This window comes from Muntiacus reevesi, chromosome 16, assembly GCF_963930625.1.
Source record: "Muntiacus reevesi chromosome 16, mMunRee1.1, whole genome shotgun sequence".
Lineage (NCBI taxonomy): Eukaryota > Metazoa > Chordata > Mammalia > Artiodactyla > Cervidae > Muntiacus > Muntiacus reevesi.
Genome location: NC_089264.1, coordinates 33,208,309 through 33,231,927, shown reverse-complemented (window position 1 = coordinate 33,231,927; position 23,619 = coordinate 33,208,309). Strand labels below are relative to the sequence as shown.

At 36.6% G+C, this 23,619-nt stretch overlaps 1 protein-coding gene across 2 annotated transcripts in view; it reads left to right on the top strand.

Moving 5' to 3' along the window:
• The first annotated feature begins 22,699 nt into the window (after nucleotides 1-22,699).
• MMRN1 (multimerin 1) overlaps nucleotides 22,700-23,619 on the top strand; it is a 62,945-nt gene continuing 62,025 nt past the window's right edge. For both annotated transcript variants that reach the window (XM_065907510.1, XM_065907509.1), the window contains exon 1: nucleotides 22,700-23,389. In XM_065907510.1, the coding sequence (XP_065763582.1) occupies nucleotides 22,800-23,389 (590 nt within the window). In that variant the 5' untranslated portion in view covers nucleotides 22,700-22,799. The remainder of the gene's footprint in view (nucleotides 23,390-23,619) is intronic.

The window sequence follows — 23,619 nt, the reverse complement described above, 5'->3', positions numbered from 1 at the left end:
CATATTCCAAGTGAAGACAGTGTTTCTAGAAAGATGGCATCACCAACCATGTGAAATGTTGCTAATTCAAATGGTGATAATGATGAGGTCCAGCACGTACGCCTGTTGGTCCTAATGTTTTGCCCTGCGCGGATTTTTATTTCTTGTTATTTTCATGATACCAGGTATTTATCAGAGCTCTAAACATTCCATATAGTAGGCAGAAGGAAAAGGCATATAAAATGCAAGTGTATTTCTTTCCTTTAGTGATACTTTCTGGCAGTTTGGTGCACAATTTCTGCTTGCAACCACTGAACTTAGCCACAAGGCCATGATTGACTACAGGGAAAATGAGGACATGTAGCCTTCATTCTGGGTGATACAGATAAAAATAAGGGGTTCTATTGGTATGGGAAAGAGGGAAATAAGTATTTGCAGATGTTGCATTTCAAGTTCCCTGGGAAGCAGAATCTGAGATAGAGATTATTTCTAAGGAAGTTTATTAGAGAGTATTCTCGGGATCGACAGCTGATGAAAAGTTGGGGAAGAGAATGCGTATGGGAGACATTGAACTACTCCACAGTCCCAACAAAGATCTAAGCCAATCCTATTCAGAGTTGTCCATTGTTGGAAGTGGGCAGGGGCAGTCAGTCTTCATATTTCAACTTTGGTCATTTATTGCAGGCTTCCGACTGTTGCTGAAAGATATGTTGGGCAAGACAATTCTCTTCAGCTGAGAAAATTTCCAAAGAGAAGTGACAATTGAGGGCTCTCTGGCAGCACTTGGGGAAAAAAATCTTCATTCCTGTAAAGGGACCTTATAATATCTATCATTGAAGACTGCTAGAAGTATGTTTACTGTGGAGGATAAAGTAGGAAATAGAAAACACATTTGCCTCATTTGCCAAATGAGGACCTTACCTTCTAGTTACATTCCAAAGAACTCAAACACAAGGTTGGAAGAACTAAGTATTTAAAGAAAAATACAAACAGGGGTGGGTTTCAGAGGGTACAGTTTATCCACTCATTTACAATTCTTATTAAGCACTTACTGTATGTTAGATACCATGCTAGACAACATGATAAAACAAATGAATGTGATGGTGTGTTCCTTTGCCATCAGGACATTTAGTGACTCATTTGGAAGAATGATTGAAAACAGGTAAATAAGTGAAATAGTAGCTAATTTTGATACATGATAGAAAGACAATATTAATAAACAGTAAACAAATGACTAATTATGAGATATGTATTTGAAGGAGATGCTCATAGGAAAGAAGGAACTATATAAGCGAGAATCAATGATGAGAAGGAAGCAGCCTCAGGAAGAATGAGGGCACAGATTTCTAGGGGGGTCCATTCTATGGCAAAGTGACAAGTTTGAGAACTACAAGAGCATCTGCTTGACTGGGACACAGTAAGCAAAAAAGAGAGTTGTGTGAGATGAGATTAGTAGTAAGATTACTCAGTGCCTGAGAATCTGGGTTATTTTCTAGGCACAATGGAAGACAAGGACTTAACATCAATGAAAGTATATGTGATCAGAGTAATATGGTACATAAATTATCTCTGGGTGTAGTTGAGAAACTGATACTTAGGGATTAAAAAGACTTCAGAAAACTTGACATTATTTTGGAGAACTGCTTTCAACAATTATTTAATAAATACATAAATGTTCCACACTCTAGAAATATGGTGATGAGAAAACAGACAAAATATCTTGCTTAATGAAGCTTAATTTTTTATAAAGTGATTCTCTTTCTATCCCTATCACTTCTCTATGCACAAACACAAATTTATAAAATTGAATGTATGAAAAATAATTTCTGAATAACTCTTATAGCTCTTCATATATTTATTTTTGCTTTTAAAAAATACCATTCTTTTACCTTGTATTAGAATTATTTGTGATACATACACACACTATCTGTATGCATACTACCTTTTATATATATATTCTATATGCTGTACATGTATATTATGTACGTATGTGTGTATATGATGCATGTGGGTTCCAGATGGCACAGTGGTAAAGAATCCACCTGACAATGCAGGAGGTGCAGGAGATGTAGGTTTGACCCCTGGCTGGGGAAGATCCCCTGGGTAAGAAATGGCAACCCACCCCAGTATTCTTGCCTGGGAAATCCCATGGACAGAGGAGGCTGGCAGGCTACAGTCTATGGGGTTGCAAAGAGTTGGACATGACTGAGCGACTGAACATGGGCATGAGAGCAGCTGAGCATGAGCACGATTATGTATGTATACACATTTATATATTATGTATGTATAGTATATATATTATATATGTGTATAGACTACTATATAGTGTTATATATAATATGCTCATGCTAAATTATGCAGTAATACATAGAGTATTCATTTTTGTTAACTATTTGAATAAAAGTAGTAACTTTAATAGTTTGGAGTGTAATCTCAATTTTGTCATGCCCCATACTATATAACATACCACAGGATATTCTCTGCTGAATTCACAAACTTGTGTTCATATGTTTCTATAAAAATAATTTTATATTTTAATTTTAATAAATAATTATTTTAAATATCATCTTTTCCTGTTTTATGTGAAAATATACCTAAATAAGCATTTCTTATTTTTAAATATGTCAAAAGTTAGTGTCAAGGCAAAAATATTTTTGCTTACCTATGACTAATTATTATTTAACTCATTCTAATTGTGATAGATATGTCAGGGGAGTGGGTAATTTTCTCCATTCTGTCTCATCACAACAAAAATTTCAAGCAATGGACGTTAAAGGACTCAGCATGTCGCAGCTCTCAGACCATGTTATAGCTCTTGGACAGATCAGTGTTACAGCTCCGTGTTACAGCTCAGTTTTATTTAGAAAATAAAAGGAAAATACATCATTGAGGTGTGAGTGCATGCTGACCCAAAAGACACGAAGAGAAGAGAGAGAGAGCTTGCGTGTGTGCGTGCACTTGTGTGTAAGGGAGAGAGAGCGAGATCCCCAGCCTTTTGGCTCCTATTTTTATATGATTTTCCTCCCCCTGGGCCTGCCCTATATAAATTGGGCTAGCCAGGAGTGCTGTTTGTTCTGCCTGAGGTCCTCACTCCAGTCCTCGGACATTCCTTTGTTCTATTTTTGTGGGCTTTTCCCTTCCTTGTCTTTTGGCCACTGCCATTTTGGACTCCTTTGTCCTATTCTAACTACCTAACAGATATTTATAAAACAATTTAGAAGTTTTCTACATTGATTCTGAATAGGATAGCTTAGTGGAAATAGAACTCAATGTAATGCTCTTTTATATGTTGTATTTTCACAAAATCTGTGATAGAATTTTGGATTATTTCATGTGAGAGATTTATGATACTTTGCTATGATTCTACCCATTCCATAAGAGTAGGGTAACTAATGGAATGCTTACATAATTAAAGAAAAAAGAACACCATTTTTTTTCAAAGGTTATAAACATTTTTTGTATATGAAGCATGCAAATATTTGAAGCATAAATGGATTTTAAATTTTAAAAAGAACATTGTTCTAGTCAGGGTTTATATTTTTTGTTTGTTTTTTCTTAAATAGACTGTGTGTGTGAAAAGCAGAACATTGAAAACTCACTAGAATTTAGCTACACTTCCATCCATATGCCTCTAAACTTTTAAATGTGTTTTAGACAGAGATCTGAATGTACTATAACCTGGAGACTGTTTTTCAATCATAAACCATGCATTTAGTTGGGGAGTCTGAGCTGATCAGGGAGAGAAAAATCTTTAAGGGAGCAAAATACACATCAAACTGATGTCAAAGCTTCCACTCCTTTGAGCTACAAAAAAGAACACCATGAACTGATCACTAATCATGTGCACTACTAAGCCTATGGGATTCACAAGACTGTTGGGATCCAACAGTGCACATGGCCCTTCCCACCGGCTAGCAGAGGAAAATCTTTTTACTCAACAGGAGAAATGTGACACATGCTGAAACAGAGGCAGAAGCTAAGAGTAAAGAGATTTAGCTGACTGAAACTTTTCTAGACTCTAGGAAAATTCTGTCAGAGGCAAACTCTCAAGAACTCATTTTCCATTCACTCCTTAGAGCTGTATAAGAAACTATAGAGAACACTTTAGCAAAGAATTAGAGCAGATTTTATCAGCAAGCATGGCTGATTATGAAATGCTCTTAGTAATGTAACCCAGGCCTGCAGCAATGGTGTTAACCAAAAAGCTAGAGCAGGTTACCCTAGCTTTCACCACTTTTTTGTTTTGTTTCCTAAATATGATAGAATTAAGTCTAAATCTTAATACATAAGATTTATATATATTGATATATTATGCCTGTTTTCAATACTGACTTAAATATTATTAATTATCAAAGTATAATGCCGTCAAGTTTTTTGAGAAAACTCTCTTAGACTTCTATTAGTCAGAACACTTCCATTACAGTGGCTAAATCTCCAGGTTGGATAACACTTCTTAGTAACAGCCTCAGGATCACATCAGCTTTGAAAGGACAGGAGCAGGCTGGGGGTCAGTGCCTTCAGGCATCTTAGTTTCTCTTTCTCTGGGCTTCTGTTGCTAGGCACTTACAGAGAATAAAGGCAGGGCTATTGTTTAAGGGTGGGTTTCCCCCTTTCCCTCCTAAGCTCCAGTTTCTCTGGTTCTGAAATAAGTGACTATTTGGAAACAGACTACAAAGAGGCCAACAGAAATTTCCACACATTACCATCTAGTTAATATCCCTGGGCAAAGAATTCTAAGGTAAGAGCTATCAAGGAGTTTTTCTAAATTTGCATTCTACTTGAAGGAAATTTTTTTAAACAGAAGTTTGATATTATTAACTCTAATAAAATTATAGGTTTATCTTGAGTATTAACAGTATTAGTATTTGTTGAACACACAATAAATTTATTTTTAAGGTATTGATTTTCCTTTGAAATGTGTGGTACTTTTAATTCAGCAGGAAATTGAAAAAATCTTTTTGGCAGAATTTAACAATACAGACTGAAGGAAAGCATTTATGGTGAAAACTGTGATCATGCTATTATATTGCCTATGGCACAATTATTTAACTTTCTTTAGTTGATAAACTAAATCAATGGACTTTGTACTGTGAAGCTGTTAATATTTTGGGAAAAGATTGCTGCTGCCTTAATTTTACAGATATTCTGATTGCTCTGGACACAGAAATCATGAAGGACATTTTGTCCCTTTGCAAATGTGACTGCTTTCTTTCCTTTTGAAACCAAGCTCCATGTTAACTATTTCAACCAGTTTTCTAATATAACAGGAACTGGCCTCTGTGTGTCAACAAAAATGAAGAATCTAGCATAATACATGATACCAGGGTAAACTGGGAAGAGGGCAAACCCTCAGAGTTAAAGTATTACTGCAATTATCAGGAGAGGTTATGTGTTTGTCTGTCTAAGGCCATAAGGGGAAACAGAAAAATGTATAAATATGTTCAACAAAAAATTTAAAAAGAGATGAACCACACAGAAGGATTTCTGGTATTTTGAGTAAGGAAAATCCTTCCTTGAAGATCAAAGAAATTCAAGAATAGATGGGTCCAAGTCTTACTTTGTCAAGAGTATAGAAAATATAATGGAAGTTAAGTATTGTTGGTGGTGGTCAGTACCTAAGTCTTGTCCAACTCTTGGGAACCCTATGGACTCTGCATGCCATGCTCCTCTGTCCTCTACTGTCTCCTGGAGTGTGCTCAAGTTCATATCCATTGAGTCACTGATGCTATCTAACCATCTTATCCTCTGCCACCTCCTTCTCCTTTCCCAGCATCAGGGTCTATTTTAATGAATCAGCTCTTCAATCAGGTGGCCAAAGTATTGGAGCTTCAGGTTCAGCATCAGTCCTTTCAATTAATACTCAGGGTGAAAAAAAAATACTCAGGGTGATTTCCTTTAGGATTTATTAGTTTGATCTTGCAGTCCAAGGCACTCTTAAGAGTCTTCTCCAGCACCAGAACTCTAAAGCTTCAATTCTTCGGTGCTCAGCATTCTTTATGGTCCAACTCTCACATCCATGCATGACTACTGGAAAACCATAGCTTTGACTATATGGACACTTGTCAGCAAGGTGATGTCTCTGCTTTTTAATATGCTGTCTAGGTTTGTCATAACTTTCTTTCCAAGGAGCAAGCATCTTTTGATTTCATGGCTACAGTCACAGACCACAGTGATTTTGGAGTTCAAGAAAATAAAATCTGCCACTGTTTCCATTTTATCCCCATCTATTTGCCATGAAGTGATAGGACCAGATGTCATGATCTTAGTTTTCTGAATGTTGAGCTTTAAGCCAGCTTTTCCACTCTCCTTTTCACCTTCATCAAAAGGTTCTATAGTTCCTCTTTACATTCTGCCATAAAGGTTGTGTCATCTGCATATCTGAAATTTCTGGTGTTTCTTCTGGCAATCTTGATTCCAGCTTGTGCTTCATCCAGCCTGGCATTTCACATGATGTACTCTGCACATAACTTAAATCAACAGGGTGACAATATGCAGCCTTGACATAATGCTTTCTCAATTTGGAACCAGTTTGTTGCTCCATGTCTGATTATAGCTGTTGTTTCTTGACCTGCATACAGGTTTCTCAAAAGGTAGTTAAAGTGATCTGTTTATTCCCATCTCTTTAAGAATTTTCCAGTTTCCAATTTTTGTTTGACTGGAAAATTTGTTCCAGTCAAATTTCCCAGTTTGACTGTTGATCCAAACAGTCAAAGGTTTTAGTGTAGTCAAAGAAGCAGATGTAGATGTTCTTTTGCAATTCTCTTATTCTCTCCATGATTCAGTGAATGTTGACAATTTGATATCCGGTTCCTCTGCCTTTTCTAAATTGAGGTTGTACATCTGGAAGTTCTCAGTTGACATACTGCTGAAGCCTAGCTTGAAGGAGTTTGAGCATTACATTGCTAGCATGTGAAATGAGCACAATTGTACTGTGATTTGAACATTCTTTGGCATTGTCTTTTTTCAGGATTGAAATGAAAACTGACCTTTTTCTAGTCCTGTGGACACTACTGCTGAGTTCTCCAAATTTGCTGCTGTGTTGAGTGAAGCACTTTCACAGCAACATCTTTTAGAACTTGAAATAGCTCAGCTGGAATTCCATCTCCTCCATTAGCTTTGTTTGTAGCAATGCTTCCTAAGGCCCACTTGACTTCACACTCCATGACGTCTGGCTCTAGGGGATTGACCACACCATCATGGTTATCTGGGTCATTAAGACTTTTTTTTGTATAGTTCATCTATGTGTTCTTGTCATCTCTTCACGTCTTCTACTTCTGTTGGGTCATTGCCATTCTGTCCTTTATTTGCTTATCTTTGCGTGATATAGTCCCTTGGTGTTTCCAGTTTTCTTGAGGAGATCTCTTGTCTTTCCCAATATTTTTTCCCCTCTATTCTCTGCTTTGTTCACTTAAGAAGGCTTTCTTATCTCTCCTTGCTATTCTCTGGAACTCTTCATTCAGTTGAGTATATCATTCCCTTTTTTCCTTTGCCTTTCACTTCTCTTTTTCTGTCAGCTATTTGTAAGACCTCCTCAGACAACTACTTTGCCTTCTTGCATTTCTTTTTATTTGGGATGATTTTGGTCACAGCCTTCTGCACAGTGCTGCAAATCTCCATCCATAGTTCTTCAGGCACTCTGCCTACCAGATCTTATCCCTAAATCTATTCACCTCCCCCTCCTCCAATCTATAACCATAAGGGATTTGATTTGGGTCATACCTGAATGGCATGGACATTTTCCCTACTTTCTTCAATTTAAGTCTGGATTTTTCAGTAAGGAGCTCATAATCTGAGCCACAGTCATCTCCAGGTCTTGTTTTTGCTCACTGTATAGAGCTTCTCCATTTTTGCCTGTTAAGAACATAATCAATCTGATTTAGGTATTGACCATCTGGCCATGTCCATGTGTAGAGTGGACTCTTGTTTTGTTGGAAAAGGGTGTTTCTATGACCAGTGTGTTCTCTTGACAAAACTCTGTTAGCCTTTGCCCTGCTTCATTCTGTACTCCAAGGCCAACCTTGCCTGTTACTCCAATTATCTCTTGACTTTCTACTTTTGCACTCCAGACCCCTAGGGTGAAAAGGCCATCTATTTTTTGGTGTTAGTTCTAGAAGTTCTTGTAGGTCTTCATAGAACAAGTCAGCTGTTCAGCTTCTTCAGTTGGGGCACAGACTTGGATTACCATGACGTTGTATGGTTTGCTTTGGAAACAAACCAAGATCATTCTGTTGTTTCTGAGATTGAACCCAAAGACTGCATTTTGGACTGTTTTGTTGTCTATGAGGGCTACTCCATTCCTTTTAGGTGATTATTGACCACAGTAATAGATATAATGGCCATCTGAATTAAATTCGCCCATTCCTGTCCATTTTATTTCACTGATTTCTAAAATGTCAGTGTTCATTTTTGCCATGTCCTGCTTGACCACGTCCAATTTACCTTATTTCTTGGACCTACCATGCCAGGTTCTTATGCAATATTGTTCTTTATAGCCCTGGACTTTTCTTTCACCACCAGAAAATATAATGGAAATTAAGCACTGCGTTGATCAAGTATAACTCTGGTTTCTTGATATAGTAACATCTCAACTTTGACCAACATATTACTTTACATTGTATAAAAAGTCTCGTGTACACCGACCCATGTAATCATCAGAAGGAGACTATAGAGGAGATAACAGAAGCTTGGCAGGATTGAGGGGCGTGTCTAAGATCATACCAGCAGTCCAGCACAGAGCATGGATGAGAAAGATCTCAGGTTCAAACCTGAGACCTTTGCCATGCTGCCTTCTTTCCACACTGCACTGCCTATGCTTGTAAAAGAAATAGATAAAGAATTTGGAAAGAAAGGGTTCATGATAATATGGGAAAAATTATGTGATTTATGGGGTAGCTGTATTTGGAAAAGAGATTTATTTACTGAGATTCAGGAGCAGAAGTGCTGATAAATTTAAGGGAAGGCCATTTGTTGGCTGCTTCAATGTAAATCCAGAGAGGTCCTTTGCCTACAGTCATAGGGATGTTTTGAATGGATAATTCCCTTTTCTATTTCTTCAGTTTAACTAACAATACACAGATCTGCATACTCTATGCTAAGCAATGAACTGTAACTGTCAATGGAGGCAATTTCTTAATTTTACTGACATGTAGGCTAATATCTAGTTAAGGTTTAAATTACAATCTGGCAAATACATACTTCAATATTCCATTTGTGAAGTTGAAGCAAATGCATTTGCAACATATTTCTTAAGTATAGGAATTGCTTATTCTAAGATATTAAAGGACCCAAGGTAATGTGGCTGTTTTCTGGTTATCACATATAAAAATCTTCAAAACTTGGGAGTTAGTTACTGTTAGATACAGTTGTTTTGTTAAAATGATTTCTTTTAACTATAAAAGAAATGAAAGTATTTTCATTTTGTGTAAATGCTTATGTGTGTATGAATGAGTTATATGCCTTTTTAAAATAAAAGATTGAGACAGAAATGTTAAAGTTGTTTAATGTTTCTCAGAGTTGCCCATGGTGAATGGAAGATGTCTTAGTCTACTCAGTACTGTTATCACTACTCTGATAATGGTTCTACTAGCATTGATTTATATTTTTATCCAGTCAAATACTATATACCTTCTACAATCCATTGTATTTTTGTGAGTAATACACTGAATCCATTTCTGCAGGTCTTGTTTTCAACTTACAGTTTTGCTTTTGGGAACATAACAGTAATGATACTACTAATGAAGGAGTTGAGTATAATAAGTTATGCATCACAACTGCTGAGAATCCTTCAGATGAATGCAAAGTCCTTTGTGAGCTATTTTTGTTCTGATTATAACACTGTTTACAACATCTGGTCATTCCTTAATTTATTACTAATGAGAGTTTGTTAGCAGCTGGGATCATGCTAAATTTAAGCTAAGCTTATTTAAATTAGGGTATGAAACCATTTTCCTGCTGCTTAAGAAAAGTAAACTTCTTAGGAAAATTACTTTCATATTTTGTCTCTGTGTGTTACAATCAAGTCCCTGCAGAACAACCATATTTCTTTTAGTTAATTCCTCTAAGATGTGACAAAATTATTGGCTTCTTATTTTTCTATTTTAGGGAAATTTTGTCATGGTAAAAAAAAATGAATTGTTTGATTGTTAGTCAACTACTTATCACCACTTATTATTAAATCTGTGCGTGTGCACATGCGTGCATATGTTTCATGGTTAGTCAGTTGGAAAGAACACTTAACATTTTTCGCAGTATTAAAATTAGACAAAATCATCTAAGCTCTGTAAAATTTACTAAGATATTTTTAAGAGAATGTGTATGAAGACAGATTAGGTATAAAAAGACTATTGATTTCATTTTACAAAATCTGAATTTTAGTCCTGATTCTAGCAGCAGAATTCACTGAATGTCCTACTGTATTTTTTTCTTTCATTTCATATTCTAGACATGTTATAGCCAAACATTCCAGGAAAAAAACTCACTCAGAAGAACAGCATGGCTAGTGGAGTGTAGTTTATTACACCAGTGGGTCTGAGGCAGAGTCTCCTCTTTAGCCAGGCACTCTGACTGACTTTCGCGAAAACCTTATATACCTTAAGTGTACTGCTCAAGCCCACATCACCAAATTCCTTAAACCTAGCCTGGAAAATGTTAAAGGGAGATATAATCAGGTTAATTGTCACCCTTATATGCAGAGTATGTCATGAGAAATGCTGGGCTGGAAGAAGCACAAGCTGGTATCAAGATTGCCAGGAGAAATATCAATATGCAGATGACACCACCTTTATGTCAGAAAGTGAAGAGGAACTAAAAAGCCTCTTGATGAAAGTGAAAGAGGAGAGTGAAAAAGTTGGCTTAAAATTCAACATTCAGAAAACTAAGATCATGGCATCTGATCCCATCACTTCATGGGAAATAGATGGGGAAACAGTGGAAACAGTGTCAGATTTTATTTTGGGGGGCTCCAAAATCACTGCAGATGGTGACTGCAGCCATGAAACTAAAAGACGCTTACTCCTTGGAAGGAAATTTATGACCAACCTAGATAGCGTATTAAAAAGCAGAGACATTACTTTGCCAACAAAGGTCCATCTAGTCGAGGCTATGGTTTTTCCAGTGGTCATGTATGGATGTGAGAGTTGGACTGTGAAGAAAGCTGAGTGCCAAAAAATGGATGCTTTTGAACTGTGGTGTTGGAGAAGACTCTTGAGAGTTCCTTGGACGGCAAGGAGATCCAACCAGTCCATCCTAAAGCAGATCAGTCCTGGGTGTTCATTGGAAGGACTGATGCTGAAGCTGAAACTTCAATACTTTGGCCACCTCGTGCAAAGAGTTGACTCATTGGAAAAGACCCTGATGCTGGAAGGGATTGGGGGCAGGAGGAGAAGGGGATGACAGAGGATAAAATGGCTGGATGGCATCACTGACTTAATGGATGTGAGTTTGAGTGAACTCCGGGAGCTGGTGATGGACAGGGAGGCCTGGCATGCTCTGGTTCACGAGGTCACAAAGAGTTGGACACAACTGAGCCACTGAGCTGAACTGAAATACTCTTGTATTCAGAATACACTTATAAGGGACTTCCCAAGTGGCTCACTGGTAAAGAGTCTGCCTGCCAATGCAAGGAGACACTGTTTGAGTCCTGGGTTGGGATGATCCCCTAGAGGAGGAAATGGCAATCCACTCCAGTATTCTTGAGAATCCCATGGAGAGGAGCCTGGTGGGTTACAGTCCGTAGCATCACAAAGAGTCAGACGACTGAGCATGCACACATGAATACTCTTGTACAGGACCTTTTGTGGACATATTTTCATTTATTTTGGATAAATATCTCCATGTAAAATTTATTTGACAAGTGTGAGATACATATTTAAACTTTATAACTGTCACATAGTTCTCCAAAGTGCTATCACCATTGTGCATTTCTACAGGAAATACATGAGAGTTCTGATTGCTTTACTACCTTCCAACATTGGGTGTTGTAAGTCTTTTTAAATTCTAGTTCTAATGGTAATGAAATGGTATTTCATTGTATTTTTGTTTTGCTTTACTCTGATAACTATACATTCTGGGCAGCTTTTCATGCATACATTGGCCACTTTTACATATTTTTTGTTATATGTCTATTTAAGGCTTTTGCCAATCTATTAATTGTATTGTCTTTTTATTATTTATTGACAGGAATACATTTTACAATCTGGATAGGTAACTTTTTCAAATATCTGAATTTCTATAATTTTTCTCCAATGTGAGTCTTGATTTTCATTTAAGAAAACTATCTTTTGATAAGCTGAAGGTTTTACTTCTGAAGGGATGGATCAATTTTTTATGGCGCATGCTTTCTGTTTCCTATCCAAGAAATCTTCCTCTGCACCAAGATCATGAAGATATTCTCTTATATTTGTTTTTTGAAGGTTATGGTTTAGGTTTTAAATTTAGTCTATGATCCATCTTAAATTAATTTGGGATTTGGAGTCAAATAGAGGTAAAGTTTCATTTTTTAAAATTATATATTTATTTGCTTCTGTATCTTTTATTAGTAAGATTTTTAATCATAGAATTGACAGTGTTTTTGCCCCCAAGTCATTGTTGATTGACTACCAGACTCACTACTTCCTTCACTGTTCTATTTTTAGAGAAAACTCTCTTGGCCTTATATTTTTTGGAATACCAAAATGTCTCTATTTAGATTATAGATTGTCTTGAAATCAGGTGTGAGAGTTAATCAATTTAGTTCTTTTTGAAAATTGGTTGAACACTTTAGATTCACTTTCTTGTGAACTTCCTAAGTTCATTAATTAGTAGAAGTTTTGAAAAATTTTTTGAGGATTACACAGAGTTGCTATGTACATAGGCATGCTATCTCTAGTAACGGCATTTTGTTTTTCCTTTTCATTCACTCTGCTTTTGTCTCTTTTGCTTGCCTTGTAACAGTGACTAGGTCTTCCAATACCACAGTGAGTAGAAGTTAAAAGATCAAGGATTTTTGCTTGTTTTTTAAATCAGAGGAAAAACATTCAAATGTTTTATGATTAATACAGATATTATCTGTAGATTTTTATTGATTGCCTTCTAGTTCCTGTATACCAAGGGATTTTAATATGAACTGGTGTTTAATTTTGTCAAATGCTTTTCCATCATCTATTTAGACATATATAACTACATTTTTCATTATGTATTTTCTTTTGCTAATGTGATCAATTACATTGCTTGATTTCTGACTGTAAACTAACCTTGAATTCTTAAAATAATCGTCATGGTGTCATGATATATTAGCCTTTTACATACTGCTTTTATTGAGAGCATTTTTGTTTACATGTCCATGAAGGATGTTAGTCTGTGGTTTTATTTTTATTGAAATGTTTGGATTTTTTTAAAAAGTATTTTGTTCTAGTTTTTTCTGACCTCATGAATTGAGTTGGAAAATATTAATTCCTCTTGTACTTTTTAAAAGAGTTCATGAAGACATGATATATGGTTTAAAGAACCTACTAATGATTCCATATGGGCTTGGAGTTTTTTGTTGTTGTTGTTGGAAAGTCTGTTATGAATGTAGCTTTTAAGATTTTTTTGATTCTATCTATTAAGTGTTTATAAAAATATAATAACATGCCTTTTCACTTAAATTGGAAAGTATATTGGCATGTGGATCTTCTGGAGACAAATCCTTTTAGGTTTTATCTATTGAAGATGTCTTTACTTCTCCTTTACTTTTAAGGATATTTTTATTACATAGATATAAAATTCTAGCTTAGCTTTTTTTTCCCCTTTGTGTATTTTAAACATGTCATTCCATTGCCTTCTCTCATTCGTTGTTTTTAATTAAAAGTCAGGAATAATAGTTGGACACTTTGTGTAATGTAACTTATTTTTAAAAATTACTGAGTGCTTTCAGTATTTTCTTTGGCTGTTCAGAATTTTACCTACAATATATACAGGCACAATCTCCTTCTCAGGATTTTCTGAACTTCTTTAGCGTTTGGGTTAATGTGTTTCATCAATTTTGGAAAATTTTTATCTATTGTCTTTTAAAACTGTATGTTTTGTCCTAGTCTCCTTTTCTTTTTCTTTTATTAAATCTTTTTCTTTTATTACATCTATGTTATACCATATGAAAATGTCCCACAGATCTCAGATACTGTTTTGTTTGTCTACACCTTTATCTTTTTTTGTTGCAGTTTGGCCAATTTGTCTATAACCTGCCTGTCTTCAAATAAGCCAGTTGTTTTCCTTTCTGTGTCCACTGTGTTATTAAACTTATCAAATTATTTCTAATTATATATATTTGCTTCTATTACTTCTATTCTCTTTATACCTTTTGTCTCTGCTGACATTCCCTCTGTATTCAGACATGTTGCTCTCATTTTGGGATATTTAAGTTAAATTATATCAATACATATAATATCTGAGCTTTTTCTGAATCTTTTTGTACTAATGTTTTCTTTCTTGACTATGGGTCACATTTTCTTGTTTCTTCATTTGTCTCATGTTTTTTTGAGAGTATTATGTGTAAAAGAACTGTAGTAAATAATATTTACTTCAGAGAGGGGCATACTTCACCTATCAGGTCTCAAATATGGGGTACACTGCTGGTTAGTCCCTTCAGTTACATCTGACTCTGTGCAACTCTATGGACTTCTCTGTCCATGGACTACTCCAGGCAAGATTACTGGAGTGGGTTGCCATGTCCTCCTCCCAACCAGGGATGGAACCCTGGTCTCCTGCATTGCAGACAGATTTTTTACCACCGAGCTACCAGGGAAGCCCCAATATGGGGTCTAATTCACACCAGTTTGTAGTTGCGGTAGGTTTAATCTAAGCTAAAGTTGTTATATTTTTATTGTTTTAACTCAACACAGTTTTAAAATTGATCATACTTTGAGTATGATCAGGATTTTCCTTTCGATTAAGCTTGAGATCAGAGCACAAACAAAGCTCCAAAGAGTTCTTTATTCTTTGCAATACAGAAAAAAATATCTCTGAACTTTGTGTATTACTGGCCTAAAAATAAGGTTTCCAATTATATACTGCCTCAACATGTGAACCCTAGAGGGCTTCTTATGGCCCTAACCACAAGTTCCCTTCCCCATTCTGCTCCAGTGGATAAGGTCCCCTGGGCAAATAATTCTCCTTATCAAGGGGACCAAGCACAGTTCCTCCTCATCCCTGAGTGGTGGGATTCAGTTCTCTGCCAGCTTGTAGAATTATTCAAACAAGCCAATTTCACCCTCCAGTGTAGGGGGCAACCTACATTCTTGATATTATAAAGCCGGCCCCTAAAAACCCCTGGCTATTTTACTCCGTTCTCAGGTACAAGCTCAGTGCAGACAAGTGTGGCATGTAGTGTCTTCCTTCCCAGGACTGTGAGTATATGTACAAACTGCTACCAATCTCATTTGTCCATTGTCAGGTGTCTTGTGTCAGCCATCTCTACCGTCATAAGGTGGAAATTACTCACCAGTGAAGAGGAGGTGATTAAAATGCTGTAGGAGATCTCCTGTTTTACAGTAAAATATCTATTTTATTTTCATCGCTAGTGAGTTATCTTTCTTCTCCAGAACCACCCCTGGATTTCTACAGTATGGAAGGTATTTCTCCCACCTTTTGCCTTATGTTCTGCCTTTAGGGGACCACTGAAGTATGCTCAGTGAAGACTAGCATACCTCAAAACCATTTTTATTTTCAGTCCTCTTGCCCTTTACCCAGCCTTTGGAGGGTTATGGAAATGACTTAGTGAAAACTAATTCCTCCTCTGTTAGCCTTTTCTTATCACTACCCCAGGGAAGGGATGGAAGCTGAGGCTGCTTGTAGCAGTCCTCTGAGTATGGAATCTAAGCTCTCCATTCAGCTTCTTCAGGCAGGGACAAGAGCAGCACCACAGTTCTTTCTGTGGTGTTTGGTGGGAGTAGAGCAATTAATGTCTACAAAGATTTCTGTCTTTCTAGGTTGGCCATTTTCTTCTGGTCCTTTGTATTTTCTTGGGGTTTTTATTGTTTATGCCATCAGTGTTTCTAGTTTGCCAAATTCTACCATACTTGGTCAGGCAGATAATAGGCAGAAAGAAAATCCAGAGAACCCCGTGCAGTTGTTCCTCAGGTCTCCTAGCCCATCCGCCTTCCTCATCTTCCAGAGTCTTCTTATGTTTGTATTATATATAGTGGCCAGGAGTTTTAGATGTACTTAGTAAGAGGAAGAAGAAAACATATGCTTCTATATTTCCAGAAGCAGAAGTCATTAATGATAATCAATCAATGATTAGCCACAACTCTCATGAAGAAAAAGAAAATGCTGTTTCTAAAATGTGCAAAAGAAATTAGTCTTAAAGACTTTTTAATACTTTCAAGTATATTGCTCTACTTAAATGGAAAATATAAAATAAGCAATAGGAAGTTTTGAAAACTATAATATAAACATTTCCTAAGAGGGTTATTTGGTCATCTTTTATCAATTTGCTCTTAATGTTCCTAATTATAGAGTTAAAAGTTTTATATTAAGACATAATATGTTCTTTCCTGACAAACTAATAAGCTTGTCTTGTTTAATTTTAAAAATTATTTGACTCATTATACTTCCATATTTCCTTTCCTACCAGACTACTGGACCTAAATTTTATAGTTAATTTTGATTTGTTTGCACATCTGAGATTTTACTGGCATAACTATTTCTTTATTACCCTTTAGTATACAGCTCTTAGACTTTGCTTTGTAGTTCTCATGTGCCTGTGATGGTTTCAAGATAAACTGTCTCAAACATATTTTGAAAAGAGATGAGGTAGAAACAGTGGGCTTTCTGAGTCTTATTCTAGAAGGATTTGCATGCAAGAGGTAATCGTATTAAAAGGGTATCCTAGGAGACTTCCTGAAATTGTACTCATAGGAGGAGTACTTTGTATTTATATATCTTGCTTTTTTTTTTTTTTTTAGTTTGTGTAGCTGTGCTCAGTCGCTCAGTCGGGTCCGACTCTTTGCGACCTCATGGACTGTAGCCCGCCAGGCTCCTCTGTCCATGGAATTCTCCAGGCAAGAATATTGGAGTGGGTTGTCATTTCCTTCTCTATGAGTTGGGGAATGGATCCTCCTCTCTAACCCCTGACAGGTGCTACTACAGCTATATAGAAGTACTTCATCATTTTATCCGTTCATTTGTTTATTTAGTAGACATTTATTGAATGTCTACCAAACACTATTCTAGATGCTGGGGATGTAGCACTCATACCATCCTGAAGGTTTCACTCTAGCAAATGAAGGAGCATATTATCTGTGCTAGTGAAGAATAAGGCAATTGCATCTGGTCCAGTAACTTCACAGCCAATGGAAAGGGAAAAAAGCAGAAACAGTAACAAATTTTATTTTCTTAGGCTCCAAAATCACTGCGGACAGTGACTGCAGCAATGAAATTAAAAGACACTTTCTCCTTGGAAGGAAAACTATGACAAACCTAGGCAGTATATTAAAAATCAGAGAACACCACTGACAAATGTCCATCTAGTCAAAGCTATGGCTTCTACAGGAGTCATGTATGGATATAAGAGTTGGACCATAAAGAAGGATGAGTGCTGAAGAATTGATGCTTTTGAAATGTGTTGCTAGAGAAGACTCTTGAGAGTCCCTTGGACAGCAAGGAAGTCAAATTAGTCAATCCTAAAGGAAAAGAACCCTGAATATTCATCAGAAGAACTGTTGCTGAAGCTGAAGCTCCAATCCTTTGGCCACCTGATGCAAACAGCCAACTCATTAGAAAAGATCCTGATGCTGGGAAAGATAGTATCACTGACTCAAGGGACACAAATTTGAGAAAACTAAAAGTTAGTGGAGGACAGAGGATCCTGGTGTGCTACAGACCATGAAGTTGCAAAGAGTTGGACCTGACTTAGCGAATGATCAGTGATCATACAATACTGAACAGGAATTGAAAAAGGCAGCCAAACGAGAGAATACAGTAATAAAGATTAGACTAAAAGCAAATTTACAAACAAAAAATTTCCCCTCCATAAATTTAAACAAATATAAATCACAATATTATCAGCAGTATCTCACTATATGTTTTATCTGTGACATAAAAGCAAAATATACAGTAAAAAACAATTGAGAAAATGAATGATGACAACTTAAAAATTATTTTCTCTAGATTTTTGTAAACTAGTCTTCTAATTTTCTATTTTTGGTGTGGGGGGTGGGCAGTGGAGTTTACTGTTAGATGATGGAAAGAAGAATTGGACATCAGTCTCAGTCTCAGTTCATTCACTCAGTCAGGTCTGACTGTGACCCCATGAACTGCAGACACCAGACCTCCCTGTCTGTCATCAAATCCCAGAGCTTGCTCAAACTCATGTCCATTGAGTCAGCGATGCCATCCAACCATCTCATCCTCTGTCATCTCCTTCTCCTCCCACCTTCAATCTTTCCCAGCATCAGGGGCTTTTCCAATGAGTCAGTTCTTCACATCAGGTGGCCAAAGTATTGGAGTTTCAGCTTCAGCATTAGTCCTTCCAATGAATATTCAGAACTGACTTCCTTTAGGATGGACTGATTGGGTCTCTTCCCAGTCCAAGGGACTCTCAAGAGTCTTCTCCAATATCACAGTTCAAAAGCATCAATTCTTCAGTGCTCAACTTTCTTTATAGTCCAACTCTTATATCCATACATGACTACTGGAAAAACCATAGTTTTGACTAGATGGACCTTTGTTGGCAAAGTAATATCTCTGCTTTTTAATATGCTGTCTAGGTTGGTCATAGCTTTTCTTATAAGGAGCAAGTGACTTTTAATTTCATGGCTGCAGACACCATCTGCAGTGATTTTGGAGCCCAAGAAAATAAAGTCTGTCACTATTCCCATTTTTTCGCCATCTATTTGCCATGAAGTGATGGGACCAGATGCCACGATCTTAGTTTTCTGAATGTTGAAATTTAAGCCAACTTTTTCACTCTCCTCTTTCACTTCCAAAAAGAGGCTCTTCAGTTCTTTTTCGCTTTCAGCCATTAGGGTGGGGTCATTTGCGTACCTGAGGTTACTGATACTTCTCCTGGCAATCTTGATTCCAGTTTGTGGTTCATCCAACCTGCCATTTTGCATGATGTACTCTGCATATAAGTTAAATAAGTAGGGTGCATATACAGCCTTGACTTACTCATTTTCCAATTTGGAACCATTTTGTTGTTCCATGTCTAGTTTTAACTGTTGCTTGACATCCATACAGATTTCTCAGGAGGCAGGTAAGGCAACCTGGTATTCTTATCTCTTTAAGAATTTTCCACAGTTTGTTGTGATTCACTCAGTCAAAGTCTTTGGTGTAGTCAATAAAGTCAAAGTAGATGTTTTTAGTCATGTATGGATCTGAGAATTGGAATATAAAGAAAGCTGAGCACTAAAGAATTAATGCTTTTGAACAGCAGTGTTGGATAGGACTCTTGAGAGTCCCTTGGACAGCAAGGAGATCCAACCAGGACATCCTAAATGAAATCAGTCCTGAACATTCATTGGAAGGACTGATGCTGAAGCTGAAATTCCTACACTTTGGTCACCTGATTTGAGGAAATGACTCACTGAAAAAGACTCTGATGCTGGGAAAGATAGAAGGCAGGAGGAGAAGGGGATGTCAGAAGAAGAGATGGCTAGATGGCATACCGACTCAATGGACATGAGTTTGAGCAAGTTCCAGGAGATGGTGAAGGACAGGGAAACCTGGTGTGCTGTAGTCCATGGGGTTGCAAAGAGTCGGACATGACTGAGTGACTGAACAACAATCTACAAATCATGAAGTCCTTAATCTAAGATTGTCTTTTAATTCCTAATTACATTTTTGTTTCAACTTAATATGATTTTTTCTTATGATTAGAAAAGGCTAAAATAATAATAATGAATAATAATATATTACAAAAAGAAAACGGAAATAACCCCATTATATCATCAGCTAGAGAGCGCCATTTTGCAAAATATATTCAATCTTTAAGGTGCAATGAAAAAGTGACATACAAACCAGATGATAGTACATAATATAATGAGTTTTACAGTTGCTTTCTTATAAATTACTCAATGAAAAAAAATGGCAATAGAGTGAGACAATTTAACTTAAACAATTTAGCAACCATGGGGGTATAGCAAAATGACTGGGTTCAGGTGTAAAAATTCTGATAATATAGTTCAATCCAGAGATAATTTTTATAGTAATTAGAAGAATGACTGAATATTTTTTAGGCAATAATCCCAGGAATATTATTATTCTTAACTGTTAGTTGATGAATATTAATGAGTCTCAAAAGCAAAATTTGAGGCTAGACTTCTGACAGTTTCTTAAGTATAGATACTTACTTTATGTCTCCAATTAAGGACTGATCCATACACCTAAATCCCTCAAATGAGATGGTGATTCTCTGGGGAGTTACAGCACAAGATGGCTTATTGGATTGATAATGAGATACAGAACCTTTAGCCTTCTAATCACAAGGTCACTTGTAAGCTAGGATAGGGGTAACCAAAATCATTATTGGTCAATATGTTACAGGAGGAGAAATGAATTGCTTTAGCTCAGCTCAGTTTTTATTACCATTTGAGAGCCATTTGTTGTCTCTTATAGATCCAGTGAGTGACCCTTTACCACTCAAGTTCATTTATCCTAAATAGGATCAAGATTTTTTTCAAATCATAGAACAAAAAAATGTATGTGTGTCATTATTCTGATTATTTCTTAAACTTTCAGGATGGTCTCTTAGTCTATTTTTACTAAATCTAAGAAAATGATTTAAAATTGTATACTAAATAGAAATACTTCACTTACAGCTTTCTAATTACTATTCTGTTCTAAGTCAAAGATAGTTGCTTGTGTCTTTTCCAGATAAAGAAGCTGTAATGTCTTTTTCTTAGTACTGACAACCATGCTTGTGTTGTAAAAACTATGCAGTTTCATCACTCTTCTTAGTACGTAATTACTGCCTGGATTGTCTGTGCTGGACCTATTTGCTCTTTTACAAATGCAAAGTTAGTTAGTTGCTCTGTGATATATCTGAGAAACAGATGTTTTGTACTACATATCATAGTCAGTTGGGTTGCTGCTGACTAATGTGTGTCGTAGTTTAATTAACCTCATGTTATACCCTCTCCAAATGTCAACAACAGTCTATAGCCATACCACCTTGAATGCGCCCGATCTTGTCTAAATGTCAACAATATCTTGTATAAGAGAATGGCGGAGATGAAGGGGAGAAAATGTATTAAGACCAAAAAGTTAGTAGTTCAGAGGAAATTTAGGCCTTGTTTCGAAACCTGGTGTCCTGTATACAGAATTAGAGACAAGAATATATATCTGTAGTTGTTGTTCAGTCGCTCAGTTGTGTCTGACTCTTTGTGACCCCATGGACTCTTTGCAACCCCATGTATAAACGATTAGAGACAAGAGAATATATCTATAATAATATATAACCAAATCATCACGAGGTTTCCAGTTTTTTGGTTCTGAAAGAAGACATCACAAGACTGAATATTAACAAGAATTTAATACCAGACCTTGAAGTTGACAAAAAGATTAATTACCCAGAGATCTAGCCTTCAGGTAATATATAATAGAACACAAGTACATTGAGACCCAAGAATATTCTTGCTTTATAATCTCAGCATCTAAGAGAGCACCTCGCTAAAGCTAGCAGGTGATTTGTGTTATTAGTGAATGAATGAATGAAAGAAGAAGTATATGGATGAATGAACTATTCTAGTTTGTTACTTATATGTCTGAAGAGTATGCTATGGAAAATTTTTTATAGCTCAGAGAGCTTAATGGAAGCCTGAGAATCAGACATGTGTTGGAACAGTGAAATCAAAATCCCATGAAGCATCCCTACCGGGAAAACCACCATTGAAAAGTCTTTGATCAATGCAATTCCCTATTTTCTGCTGCTGATATATTTGGCACTACAGTAAAAATACAAAAATTAATATATATGATTCCACCTTAATTGACTTTCATATGAGTCCCCTCTTTCTTCATCCTTCTTTAGTGGTAAAATACTAATCACTCCCAACCATGAGAAGATAAGGATTAGAAAATAAAAGAATTAAATTTCTGATGCTTCATTCCAATAATTGGTTCTAATAGAAATTTTGAGAGCAAAATTTAAAATGAGTTTCTTGTGTACTCACATAATGCAGTAATTTATGCTTTTCTTTTTTATCATCATCATTGAGATTGACTTCAAATAATGCTACAGCTAAAGTGTAGATAGAAAAATAGGGATATGTTTTTATTTTTTCACAATTCAGCCTGTGATGTATGAAAGGGCAGAGACACAGCAGACTGAGTTTTTATTTATGTGTGTGTGTGTGTACATGTCCTTAAACAAAACATGGCTCTCTGGATGGGGCACAGTTGAAGTATCACATTTTTTTTTCTCAATTTCCTTGCATAGTAGAACAAAATGTAAACTCTTTGACTTAACCCATCCAAACAAAATTCCATCATCACCATGAAATTTCTCTTCAAAACTGAGCGACACATGAGATATGAGTGGACCTGGGAAAGTTAACTTCATGTTTCTTTCATGGGTTTTCCTGATAATCATTGCCTGTGTTTTTCCATTTACCCTCAGCTTCGTCGGTCACGGTTTACTGCTTCCATAGATCATCCTACCAGAGGTCACAGATCTCACAGAACCTACAGAAACAGGAAATCAAACTTCCTGAGTCCACTACAAAACACAGAAACCTGTTTCCTCTTCACATCTCAAACTGGCAAACCTCTGTCTTAGCAGATTCAGTGTGGAAGCAGCTGTCCGACAGGCTAGAAGGACTTTATCCCCCAATTTTACATGTGCTTTCTAGCTTCAAACTACTGAAATGAAAGGAGCAAGGCTAATTATCCTGCTTTCTAGTTTATGGAGTGGAGGCTTTGGGCTTAATGACCCTATGCACACTTGGACTACACCTGAGGATGAGAACTCCCATAAGAACATGACCTCTGCTTCAGTTCCTCCAAACAAAGGACAAAGTCTCCAGGTGCTACCAACCCCCCAGATCACATCAACTGAGGCGGCCACAGCTCTTGATTTCAGCACTTCCGAAGACAGTCTTCTGAAATCAATACCACTGCCCTCAGAGACAAGTGCATCTCCTGAGGGTGTGAGAAAACAAACTCTCACACCCACAGAGAAGACAGAAGAAGGGATGCTGAAGTTACAAACTCTTGCCCTCCAGACAGAATCTGCCCTCAAGCTCAGTCCTAAAGCAGAGTCATTTATTCTTTCCAACTCCACCCTGAAATTTCTTCAAAGCTTTGTTGGAAAGACGAATGAAGGAGGCATTTCTCCAAACTCAGTTGCAGGCATGGGAAATCGATCACCACGGGAAACATATCTCAGCAGAGGTGACAGCCCTGGCAGCCAAAGAACCAGCAAACAAAAATCAAGTTTTGAAACAACCAGAGGAAAGTAAGAAAATTCTTTTTATCCCCCCCTTTCTAATGATATGGTTTATAAGATTGCAAGCTAACAGTTAAACGGTCTTATTTCCAGAAAAGATTTTATGCTCAAGATGAGACCAGATCATATGTCAGTTAGATGAGGGAATTGAGCATTACCTTATCTTAAAAGGAAAAGCTGAACAAACAAAATGCAGCAATTTGTTTTAATTGAAGTGGTCCAAGTTACTAATAGAGGTA